Source organism: Hordeum vulgare, chromosome 6H, assembly GCF_904849725.1.
Source record: "Hordeum vulgare subsp. vulgare chromosome 6H, MorexV3_pseudomolecules_assembly, whole genome shotgun sequence".
In the NCBI taxonomy this organism is placed as follows: Eukaryota; Viridiplantae; Streptophyta; class Magnoliopsida; order Poales; family Poaceae; genus Hordeum; species Hordeum vulgare.
In genome coordinates, this window is record NC_058523.1 from 42,693,408 (window position 1) to 42,713,212 (window position 19,805).

The 19,805-nt window shown below is 42.7% G+C and overlaps 1 protein-coding gene across 1 annotated transcript in view; it reads right to left on the bottom strand.

Moving 5' to 3' along the window:
* Positions 1-355: 355 nt before the first annotated feature.
* Positions 356-19,805, bottom strand: part of LOC123404710 (mitogen-activated protein kinase 13-like) — a 29,017-nt gene continuing 9,567 nt past the window's right edge. Inside the window, exons 4-10 of the mRNA XM_045098655.1 lie at positions 2,323-2,472; positions 1,823-1,978; positions 1,591-1,728; positions 1,428-1,501; positions 1,147-1,248; positions 804-1,035; positions 356-649 (exon numbers count right to left, since the gene is read on the bottom strand). Of these exons, the coding sequence (XP_044954590.1) occupies positions 584-649; positions 804-1,035; positions 1,147-1,248; positions 1,428-1,501; positions 1,591-1,728; positions 1,823-1,978; positions 2,323-2,472 (918 nt within the window). The 3' untranslated portion in view covers positions 356-583. The remainder of the gene's footprint in view (positions 650-803; positions 1,036-1,146; positions 1,249-1,427; positions 1,502-1,590; positions 1,729-1,822; positions 1,979-2,322; positions 2,473-19,805) is intronic.

The following is a 19,805-nucleotide window of genomic DNA, read 5'->3' on the forward strand; positions in this document are numbered from 1 at the left end:
ATCTGAAACAAAATGCATTTGTTTGAATGATAGTAGAAGTGGTTGTTCAGTTACACCCATTCGAGTAGCACAGCTAGGAAGCTGCGGCTAGACTGACTGGGTCTCTCCCTTGCAGTCATGCTGTGCTGATGATTCTACATATCCTGCAGTTGCTAGAGCTACAGATAGATATGCAGAGATGCCGTCACTGGCCAAACAGCTTGCCATGCTTGCAACAGATTCATCCACCAGCAGTACGCTCTACGCATGCGCGCATGCAGTTGACCAGTTCACAAACTGAATGTCTGCAATTGCTGTTATGATTTATGACATTGCACACGATGTTCTTTGAGTCTAGACTCTTACGGTACCCGCACCATTTACACCGGATGAATCCTCATGCAGATCGAAGCAACATTTTTCAACTTAGATTTATTACATGTTTTCTGATAATCCAAATGGTTGTTGTGAAGTTCGCAGCACCTCCACATGCCCTGATGGGGTTTATTCTGTGCTTCCGCGAGCCATGGTGGAACTGCTGCCTTGAAATTTGGAGCTTTGTCGGGATCATAGATTCATAGCTGCCTTAGGAGGTGCATCCTGGCTAAATCTTGGCAAGCAGTTCTGACGGTTCATAGGCCACCTTCTCCTCCTCGGAGACGCCATTCTCCTGAAGAGTGGAAAACAACAACAGAAAACAGATTGGCTATTGGTTAGTCTCTCGCATAAACACGAGTCCTCACGAGAAGAGTGACTGTGCACTGATAATTATAAGATCCTGGGTAGAATTTAGGCAGTGTCGTTGTATTAGTGCCGGGAGGTACCTTGGGGCCTTCATTCTCCCCGATAGCACAACTGGAATCACTGGTACCACCATTCTGCAAGTAATACCCTGAGCAGAAGTCCGGAATGCCTGTGCCATTTTGATAAACATATGCATGCGTCATCCCCACTTGTTGTGGTCTTATGATAATTTGTCCAGCAGAAGATGCTGTCCTCCTATTCTCATTGTTACAGTCTTGATTATCACTACCCATTGGCGCACGGAATCTTTCCCTGTCACATGAAGAAGAGTGCAGAAGCAAGCTAAGCGCAATCAGAACTGTACAAGAATTTGTGCAGTTACAATAAGTTCAAGCTGCTAGCGGCTAATAACGACCCATGTACCTTGGCAAAGATGCATGTCGCCTCCGCAGTGGAGTACCTCTTTCTCCTCTGAGGTACTTATCCTCAGCATGTGCAAACTGCAGTCTCATACCATCAACCCCACTGCAACGTGATAGTATTAGATTATGAACAATATTATACTGCTGATAAGGGGTATTAAACTAGGTTTTCAGTGTGAAACCAAAATGTGACATGGGCATACAAATCATGCAATTTCATATGTATGCTAAGCATCTACGCTAGTGCTGGTGTGCTGGCAGCAGATGGCAACACGACCTAACCTTGGATAGACGAAACTAGTCTGTCCTCCACCTCTGATGTAATCCTGAAGCATCTGCGGATGGTACTCCAAAATCTGTTTGCTTTCAAGGGAAGGAAAAATCAAATTTTAAGTTAGTCAAATATAGTCAGCCTAATACATACACTGAAGTGATGGTTTTCTACCTCCTGATATATCAGATCTCTTATACCATCCTTTGATAGCTTCCATCTCTCAAACTCAAAATCAAGTTTTGAAAAGGGGTATGGTGAAGGCTCATGTTCCAACTTAGGAAGTCCTTCAAAATATGGATCGGCTAAAGCCTAGAATACAAATACAAAATATTACACTCATGTACTCATCAATGTCGGAATCAGTTATCATAAAAGCAAGGACTCTTTATTGTCAAAAATATACCTCTTCAGCAGTAGGTCGATCTTTAGGATCAAATGCGAGTAAGCGTTCTAGGAGACGGACAGCCTGAGGATCAGCACTACAAAACATACGAGGAAAGGGGATAGGATGTTTCCTCTTCATGCCAGTCAAATATCTCCTGGCCTTCTCATTGCGAATCTGCAGTTGTCATAGCCATGTTAAGAAATTCATTGCCTGAGCCCTACTGTGCAATGGCATGTGCTAGAAGTAGCAAAAATTCTCAAACAGGTTAGTATCTAGGAAACGATTTACTTAGAGAACCAACCACACAGAAGTCATGTGTTTGTGAGCCAGGTCGGGGAAGTAGTTCTGACACATTGTATTGCATTTTACAGAAAGTCAGATTTCTATCTGTGGCCAAGTCTATATATGCTTCATTTTAAAGAAACCACCAGTAAAAAGCAACCAAGTATGGTACTAACAAAAAACAGGAAAACAGTGAAATATTTATCCATTGGTGAATGGGTAATATGTACACATACCTGGGATAGGGTTTCATGTGATGGAGTTCCAAGGACATCTGTTATCAGATCTAGTTGGTGTGTGACATTCGTCCCAGGAAATAATGGGTTTCGAGTGAGAACTTCAGCAAATATGCACCCTATGCTCCAAATATCAATCGCAGGGGTGTACTGTACAGAGAAAATCAGCAGCATTCATGGTGATGTAGGAAATTAGGGGGGGGGATCTCAAGAGCTTTGCAAACAGTGATTCTACAAGTGTCCACTGCAAGAAGGTAAGTTCAGCAAAATTTGCATGTTTACAAAGGAAAATCGGTGGCACTGTACAGTTTTCGCCATAATCTGCTGCATTTGGATATTTTCTAAAGGTTTTTTTCAAAGATATTTCCTGAGTGGCTACATACTAAAAACACATCTTCACATTTGAAAGTACAGCTGTATTGTCTGCATAATTCTAACACTGGTTAGTACGAATGTAGTTGTAGTCCTTATACACTAGTAGAAAACGGGCCTTTGGCCTGGACCATTTAGTCCCGGAGTGCCTCTGGGCCGGGACTAAAGGCCCGGCCACGTCGCCCCAATTCTCAATGCCTCCCTCGAGGCTTTAGTCCCGGCCCGTAAGGAGCCTTTAGTCCCGGTTCGTGTCGCAAACCGGGACTAAAGGGCTACGCGGCGGGCAGTGGTGGTGGCAACCGTTCGTATCCCCCTTTAGTCCTGGTTGGTGGCTCAACCCGGGACTAAAGGACTAACACGTGGCCTTCCGTAGTGGGGCGACCGTTGACATACCTCTTTAGTCCCGGTTGGTGGTTGAACCCGGGACTAAAAGCCTAACACGTGGCCTGCCGTAGTGGTGGCAACCGTTTGGTATACCTCTTTAGTCCTGGTTGGTGGCTCAACCCGGGATTAATGGCCCAAACGGTTTACATCCCGCGTCGTTTCGGGCGATGAAAAGCACGAACCGAAGCGTACAGTCGCCATTTCTCTGTTCTTCTTCTCTCTCGCATCGCCCTCTCTGTTCTTCTTCTCTCTCGCGTCGCCCTCTCTGTTCTTCTCCTCTCTTCTTCCCTTCTCTTCTTCCACCATGCCAACTATCTTTCGTGAGGTGGTCGCGCATGGCGCGATGAAGCTCTGTGTCGTGTACACGAACCTGAGCACGGAGGTGCCGTTTTTCCTTCAACAGTTGAAGGAACGATGGTTTAACCACGCACCGGATCATGAGAAGTTCTTCGGGCTTGATCTGGAGTACACGGCCGATCAACGCGGTGTTGCCGTCATCCAAATATGCTTCGCAGGCCATGTCTTGATCTTCCATTGGGCGAAGTAAGTTTTGAGGCTTTCTTTGATCCAAGATAATGACATTGTATAAGTTTATTTGTTTCTATCATAGTTGGTTCCCTTCAAATAGTTGTAGTGAAACAATTTTGATTAGTTGAAGGGGAGCACAATCTAATTGGAATAGTGTTCCATAATCTGAAAAATCGTATTAGAATCAACTAGTGTTTAATATGTTCCATTGGAATCATAGTTGGTTCCCTTCAAATAGTTGTAGTGAAACAATTTTGATTAGTTGAAGGAGAGCACAATCTAATTGGAATAGTGTTCCATAATCTGAAAAATCGTATTAGAATCAACTAGTGTTTAATATGTTCCATTGGAATCATAGTTGGTTTCCTTCAAATAGTTGTAGTGAAACAATTTTGATTACTTGAAGGGGAGCACAATCTGATTGGAATAGTCTTCCATAATCTGGAAAACCGTATTAGAATCAACTAGTGTTTAATATGTTTCATTGGAATCATAGTTGGTTCCCTTCAAATAGTTGTAGTGAAACAATTTTGATTAGTTGAAGGGGAACACAATCTGATTGGAATAGTGTTCCATAATCTGAAAATTCGTATTAGAATCAACTAGTGTTTAATATGTTCCATTGGAATCATAGTTGGTTCGCTTCAAATAGTTGTAGTGAAACAATTTTGATTAGTTGAAGGGGAACACAATCTGATTGGAATAGTGTTCCATAATCTGAAAAATCGTATTAGAATGAACTAGTGTTTAATATGTTCCATTGGAATCATAGTTGGTTCGCTTCAAATAGTTGTAGTGATCTATCTAGGTTCCATTGCATATGTTCTATTTGAATCCTAAAGATAAGTTTCTCTTTAGTTGTAGTGAAACATGTTTCCTTATTGCACCAGTATGTAACATTTGTTCCATTCTAATTTGTTTCTGTTGCAGGAGTGACAAGCATTGTCCTGAACTCATGGAGTTCCTTCGCAGCGGCGTCACTTTTGCTTCCGTTGACATAAGGAACGACAGGCTGAAGATGAGGCACAGCTTCGGTATTGAGATACCAGCTGGTTGCCACATTGATCTCCAAACGATATTCAGGCTTCGACATGACAGGACTTCGATGGCTCATATGGCAGTTGCCTTGATCGACGAGTCATATGGTGATATGAAGACCAGTTTCCCAAAGTATCAGCACAAACTTTGGGAGAAGGGCCCACGTGATGATATCAACATTCAGTATGCAGCAAAAGATGCATACTTTTCATACGAGTTGTATCGCAAGATTCGAGTCAACTATGGCCAGCGTCACCTCGAGGAACTTGGACATTCTGATTTAGACGATTCAGACGAGTAGTGTTCTGAACGTCTAACGCTTGTATATATATATCTATGGTAGCTATTATTATGTACTGTTTGGGCTAGTATCATGTACTTCTTGAACCAATTTATATATGTCTAGTTTCTGTTTGTGCCATTTATAGTTTCCAAATTTGAATGGTTTAGCCCTTTCTAACTTCATTTGCTACTTTTGAATGGTTTATCCCTTTCTAACTTCATGGTATCATGCATTTCGACCACATATATATACAAAAAGTCTTCAATTCAAATAAGTTCAAACAAGTTCAGTGCTTTTCAATTTCAGGGTCAACTAGCTCAAAAAAAATAAGTAAATGCACGAAATATAACAAATGAAGTCAGAAATTGTTCAAATTTTGTGATGTGCCTTTGAATGGTGCATTTTGAACACACAAAAAGTATGGAGCTCAAATAAGTTTAAAAAAAATGAAATCCCTTTGTAAGAGATGAGTTCTCGTTCGAAACCCTGCTACTTCGAGAGAGATTGTCAGTTTTGTACACGAACTGCATCAAGTCTTTGTCGTAGCCCTCTCAACTTTTTAACACATGCTATGTGGGTGAAATGATGATAGCATGCCAACTTTCAACATTTTCAGAGTTCATTTGTAGTGCTTTTCAATTTCAGGGTCAACTAGCTCAAAAAAAAAAGTAAATGCACGAAATATAACAAATGAAGTCAGAAATTGTTGAAATTTTGTGATGTGCCTTTGAATGGTGCATTTTGAACACACAAAAAGTATGGAGTTCAAATAAGTTTAAAAAAATGAAATCCCTTTGTAAGAGATGAGTTCTCGTTCGAAACCCTGCTACTTCGAGAGAGATTGTCAGTTTTGTACACGAACTGCATCCAGTCTTTGTCGTAGCCCTCTCAACTTTTTAGAAATGATGATAGCATGCCAACTTTCAACATTTTCAGAGTTCATTTGTAGTGCTTTTCAATTTCAGGATCAACTAGCTCAAAAAAAATAAGTAAATTCATGAAATATACCAAATGAGTCAGAAATTGTTGAAATTTTGTGATGTGCCTTTGAATGGTGCATTTTGAACACACAAAAAGTATGGAGTTCAAATAAGTACAAAAAAATGAAATCCCTTTGTAAGAGATGAGTTCTCGTTCGAAACCCTGCTACTTCGAGAGAGATTCTCAGTTTTGTACATGAAGTGCATCCAGTCTTTGTCGTAGCCCTCTCAACTTTTTAACACATGCTATGTGGATGAAATGATGATAGCATGCCAACTTTCAACATTTTCAGAGTTCATTTGTAGTGCTTTTCAATTTCAGGGTCAACTAGCTCAAAAAAATAAGTAAATGCACGAAATATACCAAATTAAGTCAAAATAGCAAAATAGATAATAGTTTGGATAGTCAAAATTATTAATTATGTAAATAAAAAATAGTTTTGCATTATTTATTCAATTTGAAACACTTTTCATTATCATAGTTTTGTCAAATTCTCAAATATGCAAAAAGAATTTTTAATAAACATAGTTTTTAATTGAAAATAACAAAATAGATAATAGTTTGGATAGTCAAAATTATTAATTACGAAAATAAAAATAGTTTTGCATTATTTATTCAATTTGAAACACTTTTCATTATCATAGTTTTGTCAAATTCTCAAATATGCAAAAAGAATTTTTAATAAACATAGTTTTTAATTGAAAATATCAAAATAGATAATAGTTTGGGTAGTCAAAATTATTAATTATGAAAATAAAAAATAGTTTTGCATTATTTATTCAATTTGAAACACTTTTCATTATCATAGTTTTGTCAAATTCTCAAATATGCAAAAAGAATTTTTAACACATGCTATGTGGTTGAAATGATGATAGCATGCCAACTTTCAACTTTTTCAGAGTTCATTTGTAGTGCTTTTCAATTTCAGGGTCAACTAGCTCAAAAAAAATAAGTGAATGCACGAAATATACCAAATGAAGTCAGAAATTGTTGAAATTTTGTGATGTGCCTTTGAATGGTGCATTTTGAACACACAAAAAGTATGGAGGTCAAATAAGTATAAAAAAATGAAATCCCTTTGTAAGAGATGAGTTCTCGTTCGAAACCCTGCTACTTCGAGAGAGATTGTCAGTTTTGTACACGAACTGCATCCAGTCTTTGTCGTAGCCCTCTCAACTTTTTAACACATGCTATGTGGGTGAAATGATGATAGCATGCCAACTTTCAACATTTTCAGAGTTCATTTGTAGTGATTTTCAATTTCAGGGTCAACTAGCTCAAAAAAAAAAGTAAATGCACGAAATATAACAAATGAAGTCAGAAATTGTTGAAATTTTGTGATGTGCCTTTGAATGGTGCATTTTGAACACACAAAAAGTATGGAGTTCAAATAAGTTTAAAAAAATGAAATCCCTTTGTAAGAGATGAGTTCTCGTTCGAAACCCTGCTACTTCGAGAGAGATTGTCAGTTTTGTACACGAACTGCATCCAATCTTTGTCGTAGCCCTCTCAACTTTTTAACACATGCTATGTGGGTGAAATAATGATAGCATGCCAACTTTCAACATTTTCAGAGTTTATTTGTAGTGTTTTTCAATTTCAGGGTCAACTAGCTCAAAAAACAATTAAGTAAATGCACGAAATATAACAAATGAAGTCAGAAATTGTTGAAATTTTATGATGTGCCTTTGAATGGTGCATTTTGAACACACAAAAAGTATGGAGTTCAAATAAGTTTTTTTTAAAAAAGAAATCCCTTTATAAGAGATGAGTTCTCGTTCGAAACCCTGCTACTTCGAGAGAGATTGTCAGTTTTGTACACGAACTGCATCCAGTCTTTGTCGTAGCCCTCTCAACTTTTTAGAAATGATGATAGCATGCCAACTTTCAACATTTTCAGAGTTCATTTGTAGTGCTTTTCAATTTCAGGGTCAACTAGCTCAAAAAAATAAGTAAATGCACGAAATATACCAAATGAAGTCAGAAATTGTTGAAATTTTGTGATGTGCCTTTGAATGGTGCATTTTGAACACACAAAAAGTATGGAGTTCAAATAAGTTTAAAAAAATGAAATCCCTTTGTAAGAGATGAGTTCTCGTTCGAAACCGTGCTACTTCGAGAGAGATTCTCAGTTTTGTACACGAAGTGCATCCAGTCTTTGTCGTAGCCCTCTCAACTTTTTAACACATGCTATGTGGGTGAAATGATGATAGCATGCCAACTTTCAACATTTTCAGAGTTCATTTGTAGTGCTTTTCAATTTCAGGATCAACTAGCTCAAAAAAAATAAGTAAATGCACGAAATATACCAAATTAAGTCAAAATAACAAAATAGATAATAGTTTGGATAGTCAAAATTATTAATTATGAAAATAAAAAGTAGTTTTGCATTATTTATTCAATTTGAAACACTTTTCATTATCATAGTTTTGTCAAATTCTCAAATATGCAAAAAGAATTTTTAATAAACATAGTTTTTAATTGAAAATAACAAAATAGATAATAGTTTGGATAGTCAAAATTATTAATTTTGAAAATAAAAATAGTTTTGCATTATTTATTCAATTTGAAGCACTTTTCTTATCATAGTTTTGTCAAATTCTCAAATATGCAAAAAGAATTTTTAATAAACATAGTTTTTAATTGAAAATAACAAAATAGATAATAGTTTGGGTAGTCAAAATTATTAATTATGAAAATAAAAAATAGTTTTGCATTATTTATTCAATTTGAAACACTTTTCATTATCATAATTTTGTCAAATTCTCAAATATGCAAAAAGATTTTTTAATAAACATAGTTTTTAATTGAAAATAAAAAAAATAGATAATAGTTTGGATAGTCAAAATTATTAATTATGAAAATAAAAAAAATTGAAACTATATTCGAGATCATAGAGAAAATTCAACCTAAATTCTCATTTTATATTTAGATTGAATTTTACCTATAATTTCTAATATAGTTACAATTTTCAGTGAGTTTAGGCCCGTAAGCCTGCTTTAGAGAGGAGCTCGATGGAGAAGCTGCGACGGGGCTTATAAACAAATGTTAGTCCCCCTCGCTGGGCGAGGTGGGACTAAACTTATCATACAGCCGAGGAGGGTCTTTAGTCCCGGTTGGTGCCACGCCCCGGGACTAAACACCCCCTTTAGTCCCGGCTGGAGCCACGCACCGGGACTAAAGACCCCCTGCTTACCGCCTCTTGGTCTGCCCGAAAAGAGGCCTTTAGTCCCGGGTCATGGCTCCACCCGGGACTAAAGGGGGTCTTTAGTCCCGACCCGAGCCACGCACCGGGACTATAGATCCACCTATATAAGCGGGACTTCAAAAATTTCCAACCCAATTCGTCCATTTCTCTTCTTCTTCCTCTCGTTCTCCTGCCCGACGCGGCACAGCGACGAACGTAACCGACGCCGTCAGGCTGCCCGCCGTCCTGCTCGCCGTCGGTCGTCCTCCTCGCCGCCGCGCCGTCCTCCTCGCCGCCGCGTCGTCCTCCTCGCCGCCGCGTCGTCCTCCTCGCCGTCCTCCTCGCCGTCGCACCGTCCTCCTAGCCGTCGCGCCGTGCTCCTCGCCGTCGCGTCGTCCTCCGCGCCGTCCTCCTCGCCAACACTCCGGCCAGTAAGCCCCCCGCCCCCTCCTCCCCAACACTCCGGCCAGTATAGAAGAAAAGAAGAAAAAGGAGAAGAAAGGAAGAAAAAGGAGAAGAAAAGAAGAAAAAGGAGAAGAAAAGAAGAAAAAGAAAAGATTTTTTTGTCATTTAATTCCTATTGTTATTAGGTTTGTGCTAGATTATTAGGGTTAGTAATATTTAGAATTAGGTTAGGGTTACAAGAAGAAGAAATATGAACAAAAATAAGAAAATAAGATTAGGAAAAATGAAAATAAGAAGAGGAGAAGAAAACAAGAAAAAGTGTATATTGTATAGTGTATATGCTTAAGTGTATAGTGTATATAGTGTATAGTGTATAAGGAGAGGAGGAATTTTGCTATAGTGTATATAGTGTATAGTGTATAAGAAAAGAAGAAAAGAAGAGGAGGAGAAGAGAAGAAAAGAAGAGGAGGAGAAGAGAAGAAAGAAGAGGAGGAGAAGAAAAATGAAAATAAGTGTTAATAGTTTAATTTTGCTATTGTATATGCTTAAGTGTTAATAGTTTATTTTTAGCAAGAAAATTAATAGAACTAGTTTATTTTTTTAGTTCATTTTACGATGCCTATCCCGCATCCTCGTCGTCGACTCGGTGGAGGACACCTGCTTGATCAGAGGGGCCCTGTCCGGGACTGGGCTCCGCCCGGCTGGTATTGGGAGGTGCTACCTTTCGGGGGGCGTAGGTTGGTGAGGAGCGAGCCCGACGTTGACCCGATCCTTGTTTGGTGGCGGTCGCGTGGGCCAGTGAGGGTGCCGAGGCTTCCGGACACCGCGGAGGTGGTACGTCACCGTGTCAGCGAGGAGGATGAGCACGTCCGTCGCTACATGGTTGCGTTGGAGGGCAGGTTCGAGCATACCTGGCAGGTTCTTCGGGGATCTCACTGGAGCTATGATCCTGTGATGGTTCCTTCTCTTTGGGTGTCCAACGCCCGCGCCGATACCCGTCGGGCGCTACGGTTCTAGATGTATTAGTGATGCTATATGTATGATAGTATTCGAGGAGTATTAATGATAATATTCGACGATGTACGGACAAAAGTGATGATGTATTAGCTTATAATTGAATGCATGCTAATTTGAATACTACTTTATTTTATGATTTGGTTTTGCTTAGTGAATGCTCAAATTGGAAAATTACTCCTACTTTGAATACTATGCAGAAATCTAGGAGTCTCAAATTGGAAAAGTAATCCTACTTTGGTTTTTGGTACAAAGGTTAAGAGAATCCATTTTTTGCAGAACTATGGATCCACATATCAAGAACCTCGAAGAGGAAGAACTTCTGGAAGATATAATCAAAGACGGCCCCGACGTTGAACCAGCTGAATCTCCGTCGTTGTATCTAAACCAGGACGTTGGAATGGAGGTCGAGCGACACGAAGATGAAGACGATGGGGCAGGAGATAGGTCTAATGACGGAGAAGGTGATAGTTCCAGTGATGGAGAAGCCGGTGAAGAGGAGAAGTCCGGCGAGGTATACATATGAAGTTCGACAATCACTTGTAATATGTGAAAAATATTGGAGATAGCTCTATATTGTATACATATACATTCATTTGACAAATGTTTCTCCCTCTTAGGCCTCCACATCGAGCAAAACTACGAAACGAGGCCCGACTAGGAAGTTGGATGCACGGACGCATTACACATTTGAGGTGATATTTCCTACGGGCGAACCCAAGCTTCCTAAGAATGCTGCTGACACATTCAAGAAGCAATGCGGAGTTCTCGTTAGGGATCACGTCCCGATCAGCGTTCGGGAGTGGAACAAGCGCAAAGGGGCAGCCGATAGTGACTATGTCGCCGAAAGGTACAAAGATAATCTTTGGAATGATCTCATGTCACATTTCAACCTGCCAGAATGTGAGAATGAAGACGCCGCAGACAAACTGAGGGCCAAAGTCAAGTAGTGGACTCTGAAGAAGATGGCCGAACTGTTCCGTAGCTAGAAGAAGAAGCTATGGAAAAACTATCTGAAGACACAGAAAGTGCCTGTATTCGAGGGGTATCTAGCCAAGCAGGCGAATCACTGGAAGGCATTTCAAGAGTACAAGGAGTCAGAAGATGCCCAGGCATTATCAGAAAAGAACAAGATAAATGCCGACAAGAAGATATATCACCACAAGCTGGGGCCAGGGGGCTATGAGACTGCCATCCCAAAGTGGGATAAGAAAGAGCAAGATCTGATAGATAAAGGCGTCGCACCTGAACCACTCCGTGATGAGTGGGAATTGAGAGCAAGAAATTGGTTCCTTGCGCATGATGGGTCGTACGACGAAACAACAGGGGACCTCATCTGCAATGACAATCTTAGGATACCCAGGGAGAATTGGAAAAGGATAGTGAAAGAAATTAAGGAGGGAAGAAGAAAGTTCACTGCAGATAGAGAGAAAGATTTTCTCACACTGGTCCTCGGCAATGACGAACATGGAGGACGAACGCGAGGCTTTGGTCCTTCTTACCCGTGGTGGCTTGGGTTTGCCAGAGACCAAGACACTTACAGAAGCCGAGAGAGAGCAAAGAAGCGGCAGCAGGATGAGGAGAATGACAAGTTCAACTAGTTGCTTGCCAGGATTAACGAGCAACAGAAGCAGATTGATGAGCTTAGAGGAGTACCGCGCCAGGAAGATCCTGCAGTTGATATTACCGGCGCCCCATCTAAGCGGAAAAGCAGCGTGGCTGAATCTGAGGCCCCGCCCGAGGATGAACGAATAATGATAGAGGGCGGTCCCGACTACCCCGTGGATGGAATCAAGGAGTCAACATCATGTGAACTCCATCAGAAATTCAAGAACATATCCATGAAGGTGGCCGTCGGACAAGCTTTACCTTCTGGCCCTAATGCACGCTGGCATGGCCGTGAGATTCCAGCTGGCTTTGCTAAAGTCGGGGTGGATGAAATCATGACGGGGTTTAATGATATGGAGCTCGACATAGCTGGACCCGAAGATGAGAGGACACTCGGAGAAGTACTGGGTGGAGTCATCCTATGGGACAAGAACTACATCAAGCTTCCAGGCTCGGCCCCAAGGACAACACCGCCTCCGAGTCGCCGCAGGTCACCTACACCTCCATTACCTCCAAGCCCTCCACATGACGTCGGCCAGCACAACACGAGTCCATCTCGATCACCGCCGCCGGACTTGGGTCGTCCGTCTCCGCCGCCGCCCGCACATGATACTAAGCGGAAGCGTGCCAGCAAGAACGCTTCGTCGATGATTTCTAAGGGACGGAGCTCCCCAAAGCGCAAACTGTCGCCCCTCCCAAAGGTACCTCATGCTAATCTTCCTATCAGACCTTATGATCATACCCCCGAGGAAAATGCCAGGATAGCAAAGGAACAACATGAGGCGTAGATGAAAAGGAAGGAACCCGAGCCCCCCCCCCCCCCCGAAATACACCGAGAAGAACATAGCATGGGCAAAAGACTTCATAACCACTCCATCACAGTATGACTTACACTATAAGCCTGATGACTATACACGCACATTGCAGAAGGAAGTGAAAAAGAGCAAGTCACATGCAAGTGCAAGTGGGAGCAAATCAAGTTCAACTACAAGCAAGAAAAAATCAGACGTTCCTCAGCTTGGACAACAGGCCAAACAGTCGATCCCACCCCTCAAGGTGTTAACCGAGAATGTTCCCCCTCCGGTGCAGGGGCAAGCTTTTGAAAACGCAAAGGAGTTGGCGGATGAATGTGGTATCTCGGTTGAAAATTTGCTGACTTCCCAAGACGACAGGATACCCAAGGCTGTGGTAGCCCCTAAGCCACAGTTTGTCATGGGAGAGCCTTTGGTCAACAAAGATGATCTCCCAACAAATATGCGTTACTTGCATAAATGGTACTTAAGTGAATCAAAGAATGGGAGAACGATGATCGTGCTGAGTGTCCCACAGGAGTACTACGGCCGCTCCGAAGAAATCCATATCGACTTTGATGAACTCTTCGAGATGTACAATGGCGACGCCCTCGACAAATCGCTTATGAGTTGCTATTGTCTGTAAGTTTTTCAATTCGTTGTCTACATATAACTTGTTTAGTTATTTCAATTCATTGTCTATATATAACTTGTACTCTATTATGCAGAATGAAGATTCTGGAGTGTAAAAGTAAGAGCATCATAAATATTGGGTTTATTGATCCAGATAAAATACATATAGCGACGCTAACTAATTATCCCAAGGAGACGGAGGAAAACCTTCTAAGGTTTCTAAGAGATCAAAATTTCTGTGACCACATACTGTTTCCATACAACTTCAGGTGAGGGTCTTTACTCTGTTGTGTCCATTCACTTATAAGTGTAATTGATAAGTTACTCACACACACACACACACACACACATATATATATATACATGTGCAGCTTCCATTGGATTCTGTTGGACATTCAAATTGATAAGGGAATAGTTGATGCCTTCGACCCATTATCGAGACCCTTGGAACAGTTCCAAAGCCTGCAGGACATGCTCCAAGGGTAATTTTAATCATTCTTGCTCTCTATCGGTCTCTTTCGATGATTTTCTGATATATCAATTAATGAAAAACTTAGCAAATCATTATCCTTGTCGGGCAGGGTTTGGAATCGGTTCAAGTGCGTGACTCCCGGTAACTTTCCTGAGAAGCTGACCTTTAGAGCGGCTCAGGTAAGTAGTAGTATGATATACTTCTATTAATTTTCAATACATTTATGATGCTAGATTATTATTTTGATTATATATATTCCATTCTCGTAAAGTGCGACCAGCAGCCACGGGGAACGCATCTATGCGGATACTATGTTTGCGAGACCATTCGCACGTTTACTTCTGAGTTCAAGGAGCACAGATTCGACGTAAGCAATGAACAGTCACACCTCTATTTTTACCCGTCATTCTTTGTTATCATGATTGATATTCATATTCATCTCCTCTTCTTATATAGCACACGGCCATGAGGACGAAGGTCCTACCAGAGCAACGCGCGATTGCTTTTGCAGAGGAGCTTGCGGGATTTCTGAGGACGGAAGCTATAGAAGACAAAGGACGATTTAGTGTAGCTAAGGGCCATTAGTGATGTTCGTCCATGTAATCGAATAGACGGGCTCTAGTCCCGATAATTCAGATCTCCATATAATTGTATATATATGATCGCTTGTAAGATAAGTTAATCTTATATACATATATGCATAATTATTTCTATTTTAAATTATATGAAAACTAATTCCCGAACACAAAACGAGGCATCACGTTAATCTCCTGAACACCTAAACCCTAAAACCCTAAAACCCAAAAATAATTTCATTCAAAAAAAAACCCAAAAGCCAGCAAAATATGAAAATCTTTAGTCCCGGACCGTGTAACGAACCGGGACTAAAGGGCCTGCCCCTGGGGCGCTACGAGGCGCCCACGTGGAGCACCTTTAGTCCCGGCTTGTAAGAGGACCGGGACGAAAATGTTAAGCCTTTAGTCCCGCCCCTTTAGTCCCGGTTGGTGAACCGGGACTAAAGCCCCTTACGGGCTGGGGCTATAGGCCCTATCCCCACTAGTGATACAACTCTTATAGCTTTAATATTTACCACATTAATCTGCACCGTTATAATATGAGACCAACGAAGTTATAATATGAGACCACCGAAATAAATGGCGTTGAAATATCGCTTACCTCTCTGATTAATGTGGGAATTTCTAACCCCCTTGAAAGCGATATGTGGTGGCTCATGTTAACTTGTTTTAATAATATGGTAAGATAACATCATACACACGCTACTACAGCTGTGGGGTTGCAAAAGTGTGTGCGCGAGCAATTCGGCAAGAAACATGCAATTTCCTTTGGTGAGTTCATTGCGAGGCGAAAGCTGGAAACTTGATGGGGTAATGGACCTTACCAAAACGGAGGAAACCCTTCTCCAAGACATTTTGGAGGGCGGCTGGCCCCCAGCTGGCGGCAGCCAGCCCGTCTGGTCATCATGCTTGCTGCCAGCCGACTGGCAACAGTCAGCCCGTCCGGCTGGCCCCAACGGCAATCGGCGGGTCAGCGCCCGTCCCACCCATCCGTAGTGGCGTCCGATGACAAGACCAGACGCCTGACGCAGAGGCGCTCGTGGCAACAGTGCGCGCTGACAGGCCCGACGTGGCCACGGGCGTGATGATGCAAGGGTCAGCGAGGCTACAGGGCCACCCGTCGCTCCCGAGGCTGACCGGGCGAAGCAGCCCTGTAGTCATGCTTACCCCTACCTACTCACTAACAGCCGGCGTGCCAACCATTATCGTACTCGGCCGGTGAGCCCCGCGGAGGATAAGATAGAGCCGGCCCCTGGCCAGCCGGAGAGGCTGACAACCAGGCCTCGCCCCCTCTTTCCCCCACTACTGTACACTTCTGGCTGGACTATAAAGCCAAACCCCAACCCCCCGAGAGAGGGGTTGGTGAACACTCGATCCACAACACCCCTCACGTAGCACACCAGAAAGGTAGCAAGGCCGACAGCGAGAGCTCCGTCTCCTCCCTCACGAACAGCTCGAGGAGCACCATTGTAGTGTGATCACCTATAGTCACACCGGCAGGACTAGGGGTTTTACCTCATCGGAGGTCCCTGACCCTGGGTAGATCGGTGTCATGTGTCTTGCACCTACACTACTGGAATTAGAGATTTTGCCGTCTGCCTAGTCTTTGCCGTCTGCTAGCTGACGGCAAAGACACTCTTTGCCATCAGCTTCAGCAAAACTGACGGCAAAGAACTGGCTGATGGGAAAGAAGGTCTTTGCCAGCAGTCAACTCTTTGCCGTCTGCCGCAGACGGCAAAGAAGGGGCCAGCAGACGGCAAAGAAGCTCATCTGGCCGGGGGAACCTTAGGTCAAACTACTCCCTTCTTTGCCGTCTGCTGGCTGACGGCAAAGATGCCAGAGGCAGACGGCAAAGAGTATAGACCCCTTTGTCGTGTGCCAGCAGACGACAAAGGTCTTGAATCTAGTAACGGCTGTCCCGCCCCCACCGCGGCCCTCTCTCTCTCTCAAACGGCCCCTCCCTCTCTCTCTCCTCCCCCGACGCCCAACGCCGCTACCACTGTCGCCCGGCCACCCCCGGGCGCCGCCCCGGTGCCCCTGGTGCCGCCCCGAAGCCCCACAACCCCCCCGGCGCCCCCTGGTGCCGCCCCTGAAGCCCCACCGCCGGCGCCCCGTGGTGCCCCTGGTGCGCCCCCACTGCCCCACCCCCGGCGCCCCTGGTGCCGCCCCCGCAGCCCCACCGCCGGCGCCGCCAGCCCAGCCACTGCCCCGCTGGCCTCGGCGCCGCCCCCGCAGCCCCACTGCCGGTAAGCCCATCCACCCCCGCCCCCTTGATTTTTTATTCTTTGGTATTTAGTTTTCTGGAATTAGATTATAACTACCGGCATGATTTTTTATTGTTGTTGTAGTAGTTGTTGTTGTTATTGTAGTTGTTGTTGTTATTTTAGTTGTTGTGGCATATATAGTTTAGTTGGTAGGTTAGTTAATTAGTAGTTTTAGTGGTAGTTTAGTTAGTTGGTAGATTTAGTTAGTTAATTAGTAGATTTAGTAGGTAGTTTAGTGGTAGATTTTGTTTTGTTATTTAGTGGTAGCTAGATTATTTTTTAGTTACTTAGTGGTAGATTCTGTTTTTGTTATTTTTTTGCTGTTTAGTGCTATCTAGGTTTAGCGATAGGTTTAGTTAGGTTAGTTAGTTAGTTAGCTTAATAGAAAGAATAGGAAGAAGAAGAAGAGGAGGAGGAGGAGGAGAAGAGGAGAAGAGGAGGAGGAGGAGAAAAAGAATAAGAAGAAGAGGAGGAGGAGGAGGAGAAGACAAAAATAAGAAGGAGAAGAAGAAAAGAAGAAGAGATGAAGAAGAGAAGAAGAGAAGAAGAGAAGAAGGAGAAGGAATAATTAGGTAATTTAGCTCCAACAAGAGGAGAAGAGGAGAAGAAATAGGAAAAATGAAAAGAAAGAAGAAGAAGAAGAAGAAGAGAAGAAGAAGAGAAGAAGGAGAAGGAGGACGAGGACGAGGACGAGGAGGAGAAGGCCAACGACCTTCTATCCTCCTCCTCCTCCTCCTTCTCCTCCTCCGTCTTGATTTCTTCTTCTTCTCCTCCTCCTCTTTCTTCTCCTCTTTCATATTATCCTTGCTTTAATTAACCCAACAATGACATAATTAGCCCATTTAGCTCCAAAATACCATAATAAGCTCAAAATGGCATAAGAACCTTGGTTAGCTCAGTAATATTATATACTTAGCTAGTTTTCCTCTAAAATGGGATAATTAGCCCATTTAGCTCAAAAAAGACATACTTAGGTAATTTAGCTCCAACAAGAGGAGAAGAGGAGAAGAAATAGGCAAAATGAAAAGAAAGAAGAAGAAGAAGAAGAGAAGAAGAAGAAGAGAAGAAGGAGAAGGAGGAGGAGGAGGAGGAGGAGAAGGCCAAGGACCTTCTAGTCCTTCTCCTCCTCCTCCTTCTCCTCCTTCTCCTCCTTCTTGATTTCTTCTTCTTCTCCTCCTCCTCCTCTTTCTTCTCCTCTTTCATATTATCCTTGCTTTAATTTCCGCAACAATGACATAATTAGCCCATTTAGCTCCAAAATGCCATAATAACCTCAAAATGGCATAAGAACCTTGGTTAGCTCACGAATATTATGTACTTAGCTTGTTTTCCTCTAAAATGACAGAATTGGAATATTTGTGTTGATCGGGTGGATTTACATGTGATAGTTGTCTCGTCGCTGTGAGGTCTGTTGTGTGAAGACCTGCCAGTGCGTTGTACGAGCTCCGCCCCTGCATTCGTGGGTCAGTACAAATTTCATCTCCTCCCCGCCCCTTCATTTACTGTGGCTCTGTTTCCGGATGAAACTTTCTAGATTTAGGTAATTCAATTAATTTATCAGTATGCGTGACCAGTATGCGTCTCCCGTTCGAAAGGGCGACATCTATAAATATGCATGTCTTTGCATATTTATAACCGCCATCCTTTCGAATTGTCCAACATTATCCATGGACAGCCCGAGTATGTGTAGATTGGGTTCGTTTTCCCGTATGCTGTGCTCTGGATCCGATGCGGAATTTCGTCAGTGCCTCCCTGTTGTTCTCCGGATGCACATCCCCTCTGTTTATTGCGGAGACGTGTATCAGGAGAACAGCGGGGAGGTGCTGCCGAAATTTTGCGTTGGATCCGGAGCAGAGCATGGGAAAACGAACCCAATCTACACATACTCAGGTGGGATTAGGACCTATCTTTACCTATTAGCGTGTAGGTTGCCTGGACGTAATAAAAATGGTGAACCTGATTAATTGATGAATATAAATGCTAAATTATATATAAATATATTTATTCTGTCTTTAGTAGCTACGCAAGATGAGTGATCGTGCGTGGATGTATACCGGTCACCCTAGTCAGAAAGAGATGACGAAATAATGGTTTTTAAAAACAAAGGAATTTGTGAAAGCCGCATTCGCAAATGGCCAGGAAAGAAACTATTGCCCCTGTCCTGGATGCGACAACTATAAAAAGACGACAGAGGCTGTAATGATTAAACACCTGCAGAGGAGGGGTTTGAAGCCTAATTATACGGTGTGGACATTTCATGGTGAGTCTATACAACGCACAAGAGCTGAGGTGGTCCGTCGTCGCACGGACGAGCATGGTACTGGGATCGAAGACATGGTGCAAGACTTTGATGATGCTCGGGATTCGGAAGATGAGATGGAGGAATCTGTAAAGGCCTTTTATGAAATGTTGGAGTCTTCAAAACGTCCTCTCCATGAGCACACTGAGCTCTGTCAGCTGGATGCAATTGCACAAGTAATGGCTCTGAAGGCTCAGTTCAACTTGGGAAGAGAATGCTACGACGCGATGATGACACTATTTGGACATTTCCTACCCAAAGGCCATGTCATGCCTGCAAACCTGTACCAGTCGGACAAAATACTTCGTGTACTTAAGATGCCTATGAGAAGATAGATGCATGTGAGAAAGGATGTGTCTTATTTAGGAAGGAGTATGCACACTTGGATTATTGTCCCAATTGCGAGTCTTGCAGGTATCTTGTGGTAGACAACGGTATGGGTGAGAAGAGGCAGACCAAAATCGCAGTTAGTGTTCTTCGGTATATGCCAATCGTACCAAGACTTCAACGTCTTTTCATGGTCGAAGAGACAGCCAGACAGATGACATGGCACAAATTGGGCAAAAGAACCGAACTAGATGCGGATGGGAATAAGATGATGGTACACACATCGGATGGGGAAGCGTGGAAACATTTCGATGGATTGCAT